The sequence below is a fragment of the Pelecanus crispus genome, chromosome 5 (genome assembly GCF_030463565.1).
Source record: "Pelecanus crispus isolate bPelCri1 chromosome 5, bPelCri1.pri, whole genome shotgun sequence".
Classification (NCBI taxonomy): domain Eukaryota; kingdom Metazoa; phylum Chordata; class Aves; order Pelecaniformes; family Pelecanidae; genus Pelecanus; species Pelecanus crispus.
This window is the reverse complement of record NC_134647.1, coordinates 35,573,259-35,588,455: the sequence shown is the minus strand read 5'-3', so window position 1 is coordinate 35,588,455 and position 15,197 is coordinate 35,573,259. Positions and strand designations below refer to the sequence as shown.

The 15,197-nt window shown below is 40.6% G+C and overlaps 1 protein-coding gene across 4 annotated transcripts in view; it reads left to right on the top strand.

Annotated features, from left to right (window-relative positions):
- Positions 1-1,786: 1,786 nt before the first annotated feature.
- The window catches only part of MYO1B (myosin IB), a 98,421-nt gene continuing 85,010 nt past the window's right edge, over positions 1,787-15,197 (top strand). For all 4 annotated transcript variants that reach the window (XM_075710049.1, XM_075710047.1, XM_075710048.1 and 1 more), the window contains exon 1: positions 1,787-1,921. In XM_075710049.1, the coding sequence (XP_075566164.1) occupies positions 1,787-1,921 (135 nt within the window). The remainder of the gene's footprint in view (positions 1,922-15,197) is intronic.

Here is a 15,197-nt window from a genome sequence, read left to right as displayed (position 1 = left end):
AGCATTAGTTGATGTATGGGAAGTAATTAGGTCATTGAAACAAGACTGGTAGTTTAAAGTATTTGTCTTAATGGGATGCAGAAGTTGAAGTGAATCTGAAAAGATTTGGTGAATATTTAAAACTTTTTGTGGTGATTCACAGAGGTGAACTTTTAAGAATAAAAGTATCTTTCTCTACAAAAATATTTGTCCAGTGTTTTTGTTTAAAGTAAATGCTCTTTTGTTTGTTTAGCAAAGTTGACTCAGCTTTGGTTGGTTACCATAGTTCAGCACTGTTTTTGCATTTCCATGTGAATTTCCAGTAATTCCCAGGCTTGGTTCAGGTTTTGGGGATCTTGTTCTATCACTTCCGCTAGCTGCCTGTGGAGCTGTCCTTCTCTTCGTTGAATTTGGAAAAACATCAAACACGACTTAAGTCTTGATCTAATATCCCTCAAATGTCACTCACTGCTCAAAAATCAAATAGCATGTAGTAACGCAGTGGCCGTGGACAGAAGCGAGATAAAAGGCTTCTCTTGTTTTAAATTAGTTATCTGATAGATAGCTACTATGGCAAGTTAATGCTGATTGTATAAGCTAATAGCTGTTCGAAGATGTTTTGAAAAATGAGAAAAAATACTTAAAATTAAAATATGCTGCAGTGGTAGGGGGAGCAAGGACAGCCTGATAGCATTTTGTAGCTGAGAGGTTACAGCTGACTGGTGAAGTTCAACTGTTGTTTTGTGTAGCTGTAGCTGTGCAGTAGTTGATTCTTAGTTTGTGTTGTCAGCAAAGTTGTTCTCTCACCTCTGGTTCCCCATTTCTAGGCTGCCACTGCTAATGCATTCATTTTTCAGTCTTGTCATGAAAGCTGAAAGCAGTAACTGTGTGCCTGGAGTTCTTGAGGAGCTTGGTTAATCTTCTATAGCATTTGGATTGGAAGGATAAAAGGCTGGGACAATGAAATAGGTGTTGAGTTTTGGCCTGACCTTGACTACTTTGAATTACTTTGTTTATCAGACTTGGTTACTTTGGTGCTGGTGCCTTGTTTAAGCCCAGCTTCTGCCTTTTGCCTCTCCAGTTATATAGATGCAGAGTCTCCCCTTGTCAGCTGGATAGTTTCTGCCCAATGACAATGCTCTCTTAAGCCATAAAATTACAAATAAATCCAAATGAGTCTGGGTAGGAAATGAAGTAATTTGGTAGCCTCATGTAACCAAGAGCCATACTGTACTGGAATATAGGCACTCTAGAGTACAGGGTTCATGAATTAAGATAAGAGTGTGGGTTTTGTCTCTGCATGAGTTCACTTAGTTGGTTTCTATTTAAAAGTTGATGGGGTTGGAGAAATGTGAGTAAGGGTGAGAAAGAAATTAAGGTTAGGTTATTGACAAATGTAAACCCTAATTTGATACACTGGCAATGTTGGTGAAGCTTTTGATAAAACTTGGGTTTGCGTACACTTGAACACTGTTGAAGTCATCCAAAAAATCTGGATCTGGTACCCACAGGAATCTTAATTCCTGTTTCTTGCAGTTTCATATTTAATGTGAAAAAGTGAACCCGAAGGCATTTTTGACTGTTAGAAGTTAATTTTTTGGAATTGTGCGGACTACCTGCGTAGATAGAATGACTTTGAGCATTTTTCTTGGAAAAATATTTTAAAGAAGTGTCATTTGATGGGTTTTTAACTTCTATTCCTTAAATAGTGTTACTGGATAATGCCTGTGAATAATTAGAATAATTTTGATCTAACTTTGCTCTTCTTTGTTTTTTTTTTTTCTTGTTTGTTTCTTTGCAGGAAAAAATGGCCAAAATGGAGGTCAAGACGTCACTTTTAGACAACATGATAGGGGTGGGAGATATGGTTCTTTTAGAGCCACTTGATGAAGATTCATTCATCAATAATCTGAAAAAGCGCTATGATCACAATGAAGTATATGTAAGTATATGTCAACAACTAACATCCTATGAGGAGCTGTGTTGTTATTCTTAAAATATGTGTTTATTTATAAGGATACACATAGACTGAATGCCTGAACGTAATCTATTGTATTAGGGATATTTTAAATCTTACTTGTGCTGTGTCTTTCCTGTACTGCATTGTTTGCATTTGATCTTTTCCATCTGGGATATTTTTCCTTTTTCTTTTTCCCTGTTGCACAATGTGGTGGACCTCTGATTTTCATAAAAAACAGTTCCAGAACTGATGATGACAATTACTTTGATACTCTTGTTGTCAGAGGGTGTTTCAGTTATAAATAATTCACTTCCACAGAAGGCACTTCCAGGATGTTGGAGCAGGTTGATGTAGAAACAGTATATGCTTGGAATATGCTAGGGCTAGCTTAAATGTTGCCTGCTATCTTTGATTTGCAAAAAAGTTATATTTATTAGAATGGTTGGATTTTAAACTAGAAGCAATGAGCTTGGATATATGTGGAAGTAATCAAAATCTTCAGGCCTATTAATCTCTGAGTGATGATCAATAGGAGAGATGTGAACTGACAGTTGAAACACAGGCTGGGAATGAAGAGGCAAATCGTGATTCCAGCTAAGCCTTTCATTTCCTGCTTCATCTCTCTTTAGTCCATTTTTGTTAAAATGTGCACAGTATTCTATCTGTTGTACTGCTGAGGCTGTGTGAACTTAAGGAGTTGTAGAGACTTTCCAAGACCGCTGGTGAAAGATAAGTCTTTTAAGAGTAAAGCTGAAATATTTAAGCCAAATTATAGCTATGATCTGCAAGCAATTGTGTCTGCGGCTTATTACAACGAAATAGATGTGTTCTGTACTTAATTATAACTTAGCCCTCCCCCACTTTTAATTTTTAATGTGACTATATTTTTCCTTCTTGCTAAGCATTTGAACCTTCGTGGTTTCATTATACTTTTTCCTTTCCATCCTCCAGTATGGGAGTATCTGTTTTATTTTTTGTTTGCTTCTGCTATCCCTTAGTTATAGTCTGTGCTTTTGTACCTCTGCTATTCATTGTCTGCTGCATCTTTCTTCTGGAGTAATTTGCCTACTCAACTATGCCTATTTGCTTTTCTGTAGGTGTTTACTTGGCAATACACAGTTGCACCTATCTGCTATGGTATCACCTCCACCTATTTACTCCTTAAGTTTGGACTGACAATTTAAGTTAACTAGGAGATTAAAGTGAGACAAGGACTCTCAGTATCCATTAAAACCTTGTTGGAGAAGAAACCAAAACGATCTGTATTTGTGGAAAGATATCTTCCAAAATGGTTAAAAAAATCTTCGTGATACATTTGAGAGTTACATTTCCAAAAATTTATGTCTTAAATTTTCCTTGTTCCTTGAAGATGTAGTCTGTTCCCTCTTCATAACCCTTAGATGTTGATACAGGCAGGGAGATATCAGACTCTTCTTCACTGCTCTTTCATCCTGCTTCTGGCAAGTCCTCCATATTCAACAGCTGCAGCGGCTGCCTCTTCTGGGATTCAGAGGGGGTTTTTTCAGTCAGTGGCTTGTATAATTAGCCTGTTTCACATCAGTTTTAGGGTTAACTCTATATTCCCGATACCTACAGTGAAAGTGGGTGATACTGAATCATCTCATTCCACTTTACCTCAAGAAAATATGAAGGAGAACAGAAGGAAAGGGAGATATTTGCCTAGAGATTGAAGAAGACAGTACTACCTTGCACAACCTTTGGGTCATATTTGAAAGTTTTATTTAAATCATTAAGGATAGAAACCTGTTCTGTGAGGGTATCCTAGACTACGCAGTCTCTTAAGAAGGATTGCTATAAGTCATATGGGAGTGGATTTCTCAAGTTTTTTTTTTTTTTTTTTTACTGTAAACTACTATGGATTGCAAAGTATTTAATTACATGTTTCTACTTAATTTAGACTGGATAGCTTTTTCTTGAAAGAAATCACTTTGAATGACAAATGGGTAATCTGTTTTATTTTTATCTGCTATTACATGCTAGCTGACAACTATGTTCAAACACACAGTTCTTTGAGACAGCGATAGAGGAGCATGTATTTCCCCCAGTCTCTGATTTGGCTGGGCCTGGCGCTGATGTGCAATGTAATTAGCTGTATTATGTGCTTTGGCAGGTGATACAAGGTGTCACTTTTCTCTAGCAATGTGGGATCCTTTGCCTTGCAGGTGGAAAAGCCTAATACTTAAACATACTCTGTTGAGAAGTGTGAACTGCTGCCAAAACCAAAGGATTTTTTTGTTGGTTTTTTTTTTGTTGGTGGTGTGGTGTTTTCTTGGTTTTTTTTCCCTTCTTCCTGAACCATTCCCTTGTAGTTTGTTGCACTATCATTTACCCTTTTTATCTCCAGGTTTGTTTGATCAATCGTGATTTTTTTTTTTTTTTAAGGTTTTACAACTACTGTTTGTGAATCCACACTATGAAGGCAAAATGTTGCAGATCTTTGCAAGTATTAAAGCATTCACTGCATCGGTGGTGGAAAGAATAGATGTTTATGTCTGTGCCATGTGCTGCTACCAAGTGTACAAGCTACTTAGTTTGTGATGCTGCATTGGTTTTTTACCAAATCACTCAAGGAATAATATCTGATTTCCATATCATTTGAGTTCTGCTGCCCTGCAAATTCCATGCCACTGTTGCGTATTTTAGAAAACTTTTAAAACAGTAACAGTTGGAATGGTGCTTACAGTAACAACCACATTAATTTTCAAGTGCAAACTCTTGTCTCCCTTCTCCTTATTGCCATCCACCCTCTTCTCCCCAAACTTCACTCATGAAAACTACACTTTGCGGTTCTGTTTTTAGACTCCGATGAGCACAATGAAGCCTTTGTTACATCTGGAAGTAATGTTTGTTTTACCATGTAAAATCTGTAGTTTGCATGCTATCCTGGGGAAACAAAATTGGACTATTAAAGAGCTACTGTTGGCGCTTAACAAAGACTGCAGATTTCGTCAGCTCCAACAAGCTGCGCAAGCTGACCTCTCAGGATCCTTTCAGAGGGCAATAGTAATGGATTTGTCCTTTCATGGCTCAGTTGTGGGGTTAAGTTCACCCCTCATGTCAGTGCTTCATTGTAGGCATTACCAGAAGTTGTGGCCAAGTTTAAAAAACTAAGTCAAACTGAAGCCATATGAACAGATTGAAATGTTTCTACAGCAGTACACCAGGGCTACTCAACATCCGTTTCTAAGCAGTTTTCTGTAGACTGACGGCTGTGTCTGTGCTACGTATGTTAGTTTTAAAATGGAGTTGCAGTTATAACCTTCAAAAAGGTTTGTTGTGAGGAATGAGACCTGTAGCACAGATAGCTTTGAAAATGCTGTAAAGTTGGCCAGACGTTGCATAGTCGTGTTAGCCAGTCTTGATAGGTAAATGTGAATGTCAGATCGAGCCATCGGTGAACAGTGCCAAATCTCTCCCCGTAGCCAAAGATGACAAGATAAATGGGCTCATTCCACTGGAAGAGAATACAATTTTTGTCTTTTCTAGTCTTTTCACAGTAGTTATGTTTGATGCTGAATGGTTGATGATGGAGATGCTAGTGCCAGCTCCATTTATCCCTTTGAAATTCCAGATCCTGTCCATAAGAGCTCCCCTTGCAAGAGCATTCAGACCTGGATCCCCTGGCAGTCCTTTTGTGCCATCCTGGGCATGGTCACTGTACGCCCTTCAAGAAAATTAGCGAAGTTTCATGCCATGGTGCAAACAGGGCAATAAACTCCTAACAGTTAGAGAACAGACTACAGCTTGATTACCTGTTGTTCAATTTTATGTGTATTTGATGGAAAGTTTAATGGACTTGGGTGTTAGATTGCATACCAGAGCGCAAAGCTGGAGGCTGTGCCTATAAAAATAAGCATGAAGGCTGGTGGAGCTGGAGTTTGGCCAAATACTCTACTAAAGACCATCAGATTCTGCAGTAATCTCATGCTGAGTGGCTTTGGGGGGAAGGGCTCATTGGGTAACACACATGTGTTAATTGGAAATGGGAATCTTGGAGTTTAGTCATGTCTGGAAATGTCTGGGGTATGTCTGACCAAGAAAAATCTCATTAAAAAGCTGTAATTGTTTGTTATGTTCTTTTTGCAACTTTTAAACTTTTCATTGATAAAATTTGCATTGCTTTTTTGCAGAAGTTCTTTTCTGTAAATATCAGTAACAAAAGCCTGTGAGAGTTTTTCTTTAACTTTACAGAGTAAAATGTGGCTCATGGGCAATGCAGTTAGCAAGCAGAAGAAAGTCACAATATTGATTATTTGAAGGTTCCAGGGGGTGGTTTGTGCGGTTAAAATGTGTGACCTAGGGACCGCATGGAAAACTTAAACATTCATAAAATTCAGTTTGTTTGTCACTGATGAATTTTGACTCATTCTGTTGAACTCCCTCCGTGGACTACTTTTTTTTTTTAAGTTGGCTGAAATTTGCTCAGCCAATCCAGCTCAGCAATTGTTTTTCCTTTGTATTTTGGGATGCTGACAAATGTGGGGGGAGTGCATCTGTCTATATGTGTATTTGCAGCGACTCACGAATAGTAGAGATTTGTGATAAATTGTACTATATGTATCAGTCTGAAATTTATTTTTGTACTGGGCTTGTTGTTTTGTGAGGCGTGTGGAAGGGGCAAGGGAGATGTGAGGAGTCTGGAGGGGAGCAGTACTGCGTAGGCATTTAGAGGCCAGATACCGCTTTATTCTGCTGCCCTGCACATTTTTCCCTGCAGTTATGTTGTTTCTTGAAGTCTTCCCAAATTTTCAGAGGTCAACATTTTGTTCCTTACAACAAAATGTTTGTTTGCTTTTTGTTCTTACAACAAAACAGAATCTTTCTCTGATGTCAGCGTTTAATTTGTATTTTCTGTGCGTGGAGTTTGTGGGCTGCTTTGGGCAGGAACAGTCTTATGGTACTGAACACATGTTGTTTTATCACTGCAATATTAAATATTTGGCATTCCAGTATAATAACTCAAGTGTTAGCTGCTTGAGGTAGCATCATTGTGGCTGCCTTCTGGTGGCGTGGCTATTGCGGTGTGCTTGTTTCACAGACTGAGCTGCTTCCTGTTGATCTCTATTGTTTTGATGTTTTAGGGGTAACCTTTTTGTGTCTGACTTGACTTTACTCCGCTATGTCTGTCTGTATTATTGATTCGCTCCTTTTTCAGCTACCTTACAGTATTTAGGAGTTTACTGAATTGCTGTCAAGCATGGTGCCTTTGTTCCTGCTGCACTCATACCTGGTATTCCAGATGCTATATTTGGAAGAAGAGAGTGGAGGACAGAATTATGTGAATGAGACCAATCGTCTTGGTCTGCATCAGCCTTGTGTGACCATCCCTCTATATAACTCTGTTGTGAAGAACAGAGGTTTGTGGTGTTGGGATATGTAAATGCACATTGCTGGGAAAATCTTCATTGCAATATGATCAAGTGATTATTGAAGTTCAATTTTACTCTCAATTTCATTACCTTCTGATATCAGCATGATCGCGTTGGTCTTTAGTATGTTGTTTTTGAGACCACATTGAGTCCTTTGTTGGGTTTTGAAGAGGTTTGTTGTCCTCTGTGGTTTCAGGTACGTCCTAGCTGCGTGCATGCCTGTCAGTAGCAGGTCTGTGCCTTTGCTGCTCCTGCAGCAACATGCAGAAGAGTCTGTCACCCCGCCAGACCCGGCCCTGCTCTCTGGTACCTTGATGTATTTACTTGTGTCTACCTAGTGAGTCCAGTCTGGACTGCTGGTCTTCCTTTGGGAGTTTGAGGAGTGGCAGGTGTGGTGACTGAGTTGTTTCTTAAAGGCAGGATGGTTTGAGAGCCAGAGCAGAGCAGCCATCCATCCGCCTGTGATGGGACCCCAGGGGACCCGAGCTTCCTCAGATCTCCTTCTCTTCCTCCCTTGGGGGATGCCTGTGTCGGTTTGAGTGATTTTCCCAGCAGTGCCTCAATAGTTTCCCTCTTTGAGGGAAGCTACTGAGTTGTAGTAATAATATTGTTGCAGCTGCCACAGGCTAGGAGCTTGAAGCCTGCTGCTTCTCCTTCACATGTGAAGAAGGGTTTGTGTGCCCAAGGCACATCTTTTCCTGTGATAGCTTGTGGTCTGAGAAGAAGTATTGTGCCTCCCTGTAAATCTTGCTTTGCTTGTTACCTAGATAGAAATCCTGTTGGTCCTCTGGCGCTTCTCATCAGCCTGCTCTGGTAAAACAAACTTTATAGCTTGCCCGCAGTCAGGAGTAAAGATTTTCACAGCCAGCAGGTTGGTTGCTTTTTACCTTGAAGTGCTTCGTGGGAGGAGAGTTACTTATCTCAAGGCAGTGCTTTGTTTAATTTCCTTTTTGTACGGCTCCCACGATGCTGAGCATAGCATTTGAGGCACTTGTTTGTAGGGCTGTATGCAATATCTGCATAAAGGAGTAAGAAAACATTAATAAGAATCACAGAAAATTATATGCAGATTGTGGGCTGTGTGTAGGGGTCTTCTCCTTCCCTACACACTCTTTCTTTTTTGCTTCTGATGTGACACTTTGAAAAAAGAGAGGAGGTGGGGTAGGAAATACCTCCTGTAGGGCCCCGGGGACTGTTACAGTGTTGGCTCTGGCCCAAAATGCCGTGTAGTTCTTCATTGAGGTGATGATGACATTTTGGGCATTTACTAGTGGTTTCAGTGCATGTTATATGAAATAAAAACACAAAAGGAAGATTAATGAAAGATTGGCAAATAACAAAAATAGAAGCAAAAGCATCCCAGTACTGTAAAAACATGGTTTTCACCCTGAAGAAGATAGGTTAGCCTTGGCTGCAGCATGGCAGGAGACTTCCACCACCATCTCCCCCCTCCCTGTTTTATTCATACAGAAGTAATAAAACATTTTGGAATGAGTGCTATCGCTAATGTTTTCACCAATGGTTTCTTGGCACAGACACTATCCAATCTCCAGCTACTATTTGCTTATGAAAACAAGTCTTTATCTTTCAAAAGTGAGCAAGGACTGATGTTTTGGGGTATTTAAATGCTTCCCTTAAAATTTCTTGTGTCTGCTTTGGGTTGACTTCCTCATCGCTTACTTTACAGGTTTCATCTGTAATTGCATCCTGTGTAGGAATTCTGTTTGTTTGTACAAAAACATCCCAATGTAGTCAGAGAGGCAGATGGCTGAGATGATTAATCTACTTCATTAATAATAACATTAGAGTCTGCCATAATGATCATGAGGTTAGCAGCAATATTCACGGAGCAGTGGAGAGATTTCTGTGCCCTCAAGAAACTCAGAAGAGAAAGCTGAAAATCTGTGCACATGCATCCTCTTTAAGTACTTGCTTCAACTTGCCATGTGGGTGTCTCTCTGGCAAACACTCTGCTCTTACTTCAGGGCTCGGATCTAAACCAGGTTGCAGTATGAAAAAGGGCTTGATCCTGATCAGTGTGGGTTACCCATAGCTTGTTCAGGCTGCTGCTGTTTGCACAGTGACTTGCAGGATCAAGCCTATATTGCAGAATATTTTAGCAGTGTTGTTATCCTTTTTGACACAGGTGGGTCTGTGTCATGATTGTTTGCTTTGGGAGGATAGAGATATGCTCTCCCACCTTTGTGTTACCTGTTTGAGCTTTGTTTCTTGAGTCATTGTATCAGCCATCAAAATATTTGGTACATGACTGTGATACATACTAATGCTGAATTTTGTCTACTCTAGCAATAAGATGGTTTTGCTTGAACTGTGAATACTCTGGCCTCAGTTTCTTCTTTTGCTTGATTCCCAGCCCCATCCCCCCACCCCCCTTCCCAGTTTCAGGAAATCATCCTGTGCTCTTCTACGTAGTTTTCTTTTGTTAAGTCTCTACTGTCCTGTCCAGGTTTTACAAGGCTGCCTATCGTGATTAATAACTGCATTAAGCACTTGTAATAGTTTACCAGGATTGTTTTGTTCTGTTTTGGTTTTTTCTCTGTTACAACATACAGACTCTGTCCACTGTATTTCTGGGGTGAAAATACAATGTCCGGAGGGAGGGTGGTCTTGAGCAATGGAGTTTTAATCATTATGGGGAATAGGCTGTGTTTGTTCAGAAATCCAGTATTATATTTCTTCACTTGGAGTCCTTTCTAATTGTGTTTGTACATCTAAACTACAGTGAAAAATATTCGGTAGTATCAAGGAGAAGGGGAGGTTTCTTCTTTTTTTTATGGGGGGCGGGGAGAGAGAGAGAGAGAGTAAAGCTGAGAGTCTGGATTGTATTTTCAGTTTACTGCACGCTAGCCTTTGGAAAAGTAAATTTTTAGCATTGGCTTCCCTTCCAGTGAGGGAGGTGGAAACAGGCGTTCTTATCTGTAGGATCTCATGGATTATTGCGGCCTCTTTAGAGCTGATCAGGAGCTTTGGAGAGATGCTGTATTTGCTGGGAAATGCTAATGAGAGGTCTCAAAGCATCAAAGTTTCTTTTGCTAACTAAGGATTAGTGCTGTGTGATGCTGCGTGAGTCCAGCCCTTAGTGGATATGGGAGAATCCACACAGAAGCTCCTGTTTGAGGAAATCAAACTTTGTTAGTTCCTGTTCTTTCCATTTGATCATTGCTCTTTGGGGTCCTGGGGTTGTGCTTGCATAGTTGCTTGCAGATGGTACCTGGAAGCTCTGCTTATGCTCCAAGCTCACTGAAGCACAAGGCATTGGCTCAGTGCAAAGTGCAGCTGCACGGCTTGGATCACAGGTAGAGTTTATTTTGTATGTGCTATCATGAAACAGTGCAGGCAAACCCTGGAGTGTTACAAGATGAAATCCTAGTTTAGTTTTTTATGTGTTTTTCAAGTACCCAGCCCATCCCGCTCCACCAAACAATGCAATCACCTACATTGCAATACACAGCAATACAGTGAATCAAAGCCCCAGAAATAGTAATAATGGTCTGAGGTGTTTTTGGTTTTAGTCTTGAAGTTACTCTTTTCCTTATTTTTTTCAAACATAGTGTCTTGCAACTTTGCAAGCATTTTCAACCTGAAAAACCACAATGGACTAGAAGCAGGGTGCCATTAGTTTTTTATTGTGGCCAGCCACAATGAAAAACACTCTTGAGCACACAGCATGATTGTTCAAATAAGAGATGATATTTTAATAAGTTGCTAATGTTTATTAAAATGAGAAACTTCATTATGGAGTAACATTGCAGTGTTAAATTTACCATGTTCTGTTTGAGTTTGAGACAGTTCAGAAAACTGAGAACGTGTAAGTACAGGCTTCCTCTGCGTCTGCCGTCTCCTTGGCCTCAGCTATTCTGAGCATGCAGCAGCACATATGCTTATGAGCTGGCAAGATCCAGAACCTCAGTAGTTCAGTCAAATACAAATGAAAATGAGTATTATATTAGAAATATAATTTTGCATATGTCACATTAAAAAAACCCCACAACACGAAAACATAGCCCTCCCCCCTGCAAAGAAAACAGTGCTGCACAAGCCTTGGTTCTGGATTTGTTCCAATAAAATCCAGTCACACTTCTCTTTGATCTTGCCTCAATGTCTCTCATTTCAATGAATTGTTTTGGTGGTGTGATCTGAAACTGTTCAAAATGATAGGAACCCAGTGCACTCGAGCATAATCAATGCTAAAGAAATGTGCATTGTGCAAATCTGGAGTGTTAAAATTGGTCTGCATAAATGGAAGAATCAGTATCCACACAAGCAATCTTTTTTTACTAGAATTTTTTTATTTTCTATTTTTATGCTCCAGTGTTTAAGTAAATAGGGCAACCTTATTGGGCCCTGGGAATTTAGCACACTTGCAGGGTACATTAGCAATTCAACACTTTACAGCAGGAGTGACTTGTGTGGAGCAGTGATTTTTCTAGACTGTTACAGGCTACTATGGGTAAGAAGCAGTGGGTTTGTTTTTAACAGAGCTGCCAAAAGTGATGTAGACTAGACTTCCAGAAGGTTTGCAGCAAATCTCTGTAGCTGCTTAATGATTTTTAAAGTCTGCAGAAGGTTGCTTTGCAGAGGATGCCAGAGATCCAGAAAAGCTTTTAAAGATACGGAGCAGGCTGTTACGATAGTCCCAGCTCTGCAGCTCTGGTAGTGCAGCCTCAACTGCTCTTGATAACATTCCCTGGCTTCTGCAACTGCAATCTTCTCTCTTCTGGGCCCTTGGGGTATTGCAAGGCTAACTTTACCAGGAGGAAAAATAGTTTTCTTAATATACTGTATCCCAGAGTGTGAAATATTCTCCCATAAGCTCTACTAGTGGTCTTCTAAAAGCTTCCCTTCTTGAGTTGGCCTGTACTGCCTCTTCCCTCTGTATCAGATTTCACCGCAGTGCTTGTGCATCCTGGCTCCAGAGGTGTTTGGGGAGCTTTTGTTGGGCTCATAAGATTTTTGCAACCTCTCAGCTGAAAAGGTCCACAGGCGTTTCAGGCAGTTTGCCAGTTTCTAGCAATAGCTTTCCTTAGCCCTTGGCTGGTAAGAGGCTGCTGCCTGTGGGTTTCTCCCAAGCAACGGGAGTCTTGCGTTGTCTTGCTCTTTCAGGCCTCTTCTTAAGCCAGTCTAAAAGCTGCTTGGGTTAGAAAGGCACAGAAGGCCTTGCAAGGTGGATACAAGCTTGAAGTAGTAGTAACATCTTGCCCCAAGTGGTTATGTTTGCTTTCAGCCCTAGGGGGAGAAAATCAGAGAATCCTAAAATCATAGAATGCTTTGGGTTGGAAGGGACCTTTAGAGGTCATCTAGCCCAACCCCCCCTGCAGTGAGCAGGGACAGCTTTTAACTAGATCAGGTTGCTCAGAGCCCCATCCAACCTGACCTTGAATGTTGCCAGGGATGGGGCCTCCGCTACCTCTCTGGGCAACCTGTTCCAGTGCTTGACCACCCTCATTGTAAAAAAATGTCTTTCTTATGTCTAGTCTAAATCTATTCTTCTTGAGTTTAAATCCATTATTCCTTGTTCTGCCACAACAGGCCTTGCTAAAAAGATTCTCCCCATCTTTCCTATAGGCCCCCTTTAAGTACTGGAAGGCTGCAATAAGGTCTCCTCGCAGCCTTCTCTTCTCCAGGCTGAACAACCCCAACTCTCTCAGCCTGGCCTCATAGGAGAGGTGCTCCAGCCCTCGGATCATTTTGGTGGCCCTCTTCTGGACCCGCTCCAACAGGTCCATGTCCTTTTTGTGCTGAGGGCCCCAGAGCTGGATGCAGTACTCCAGGTGAGGCATCGAAGTGTCTTGGATGGTGCATCTCCAACAGTACTTAGAAGTGATGTAACAAATATTATTGGCTTTTCCAGCTGAGTTGTGATTTAGAATTTTCTTCCTACTCAGGCTCTTAAACCCTTTACTGAACAGGAATGAGTTGTCTGTGTTGTTTTGGTGGAGAATGCAGAATGTGTTGTCATTTGACCCGATGGAAATTTGAATGCTCTTTTCCGCAGATGAAATGTTAGCACATTACAGTGCTGCCATGCTACATGACAGATGCACTGATAAACAACGAGTGAGAGTCCTTTTGGTTTGAGATCTGGACAAACACGCCGAGGAGGTAGAATTTACCTTTGTGAGTTATTGCAATAAAGTAGAAATTTGGAGGAAGGAGTATTATCAAGAGTCTCTAGTTGGCAAAACTTGAGGAGACAGTGGATCTTATGCAAACTCACATAACAAGACTATGTCAAAGCCAAGAAAAAAATCAAATCTCCTGACTGCATTCTGTGTGTTCATCATCATGAGGCCATTCCTCAGGGGTTTCTTTTTTTTCCTTAAACAGGGAAACTGAAGGATCTCTTTAGTCCCTGGGGTGCCACAGTACGGTGTCCCACTACTCTTGGGCATTCTGCTTTCAGCACTGGAATGTTTCTGTGCTTGTGGCTTGCTCAAGGATTTAAGCCATTTATTCTGTTTGTTTATAGTAGAGTTCTGGTGGGAAGGCAGATGTTATGTGGGAAAGCTATTTTCCAGATCTGTTTATCCCCATTATGTGGAATCTCACAGACCACCAGTAGCAAGTAGCTATTAGGCATCAGCTTTGAGATATTGGCATTTGTAGAAGAGGAAATGTATTAGTTCTTGTAAGCAGCTTTGCAGCAAAACCAATGATTTCTTGGCACGCTTTGACTTGGTGTTTAAAATGGACATGAGTATGTCTTTGTTTCTATATAGTCATTTGACCTTTTGAAATATTGGTATTTTAGGAAATGGTCTGTATTTGTTCATGTCTGACAATAAACAGCTGACTTGAATTCCCAAAATACATTATCTAGGCAATACTTAGCTAGGAAGAGATGGTTCTAAATAAATCTCATTTGAATGCCTGTCTTCAAAATTAAAAAGAAAGGTTTTCACTTTCACTCATCTTTCTTTACCTTGGCATGTCAGGGTACTTCAAGGAACTTAGCAATTAAATTTTGTGCTATTATGGTAGCAGAACAGCTGAAAAGGGCAGGTCTTCGAGTTCCAAAGAATTCCTGTTTCAAAATATAATCTTCAAGATCTGGCCTTCATCTGTCTTCTACTGATACTTTCCAGCACTGATTTCACAACAGGCTGAATTTACAAATTCTTAAGATTTAGGAGGAAACAAGTTAATATATTAATGTTTTATCAGGAAAGAGTCCTAACTGGGGTATCCATGCACTTGTGAAGACTAGAAAGCTTCTTACTCCTGGGTATCTGTTATTCTTGCCAAGAATCTGTAGGCTTGCAAATTGCCAAAGCTGCATGTGTTGAGAGAGCAAAACAAATGCTGTAGAAAGGCAATTTTTGCATTTTCCTCTTGTTCAGCCAAAGAGATTGGACACAGATGGAAAACAGTTTCCTCCTTAGGGGGAGGATGACCACAAAACTAGAATTTTTTTTTTTTATAAGCACGCATTGCGGTGTGTCTTTGAAAGAAGCAAAAATTGTAATTATTTTTGGATTTTCTCAACAGTCTGTATCTGAATGCCTTGGGTGCACTTCCCTCCTGGGTTGCGGTGGCAGACAGATTGGAGTAGTCCCTCTTTTGAGTTGCAGCCTGGCTGCCAAGATGTGAGGCACCTTCAGGCTTGCTCCCCCTCACAGCACTCTTCATGGGCTCTTGGTGTGAAACCAGCCTTTTTCTAGGGTATTTGGTCTGTTCTGGGCTCAGATGTGCGGGTGGAAATGTTTTACAGAAGGTTTCTGGCCAGTTCCAAAGGAGAGGAGAAACTATGCATTGTTCAGAAATGGTGAGTCTTGAGCCCAATTAGTGAAGTATTGTGTTTAATCATAGCAGCAGTTGTACGATGAATTGTCAGCAGTGGCTGCTTC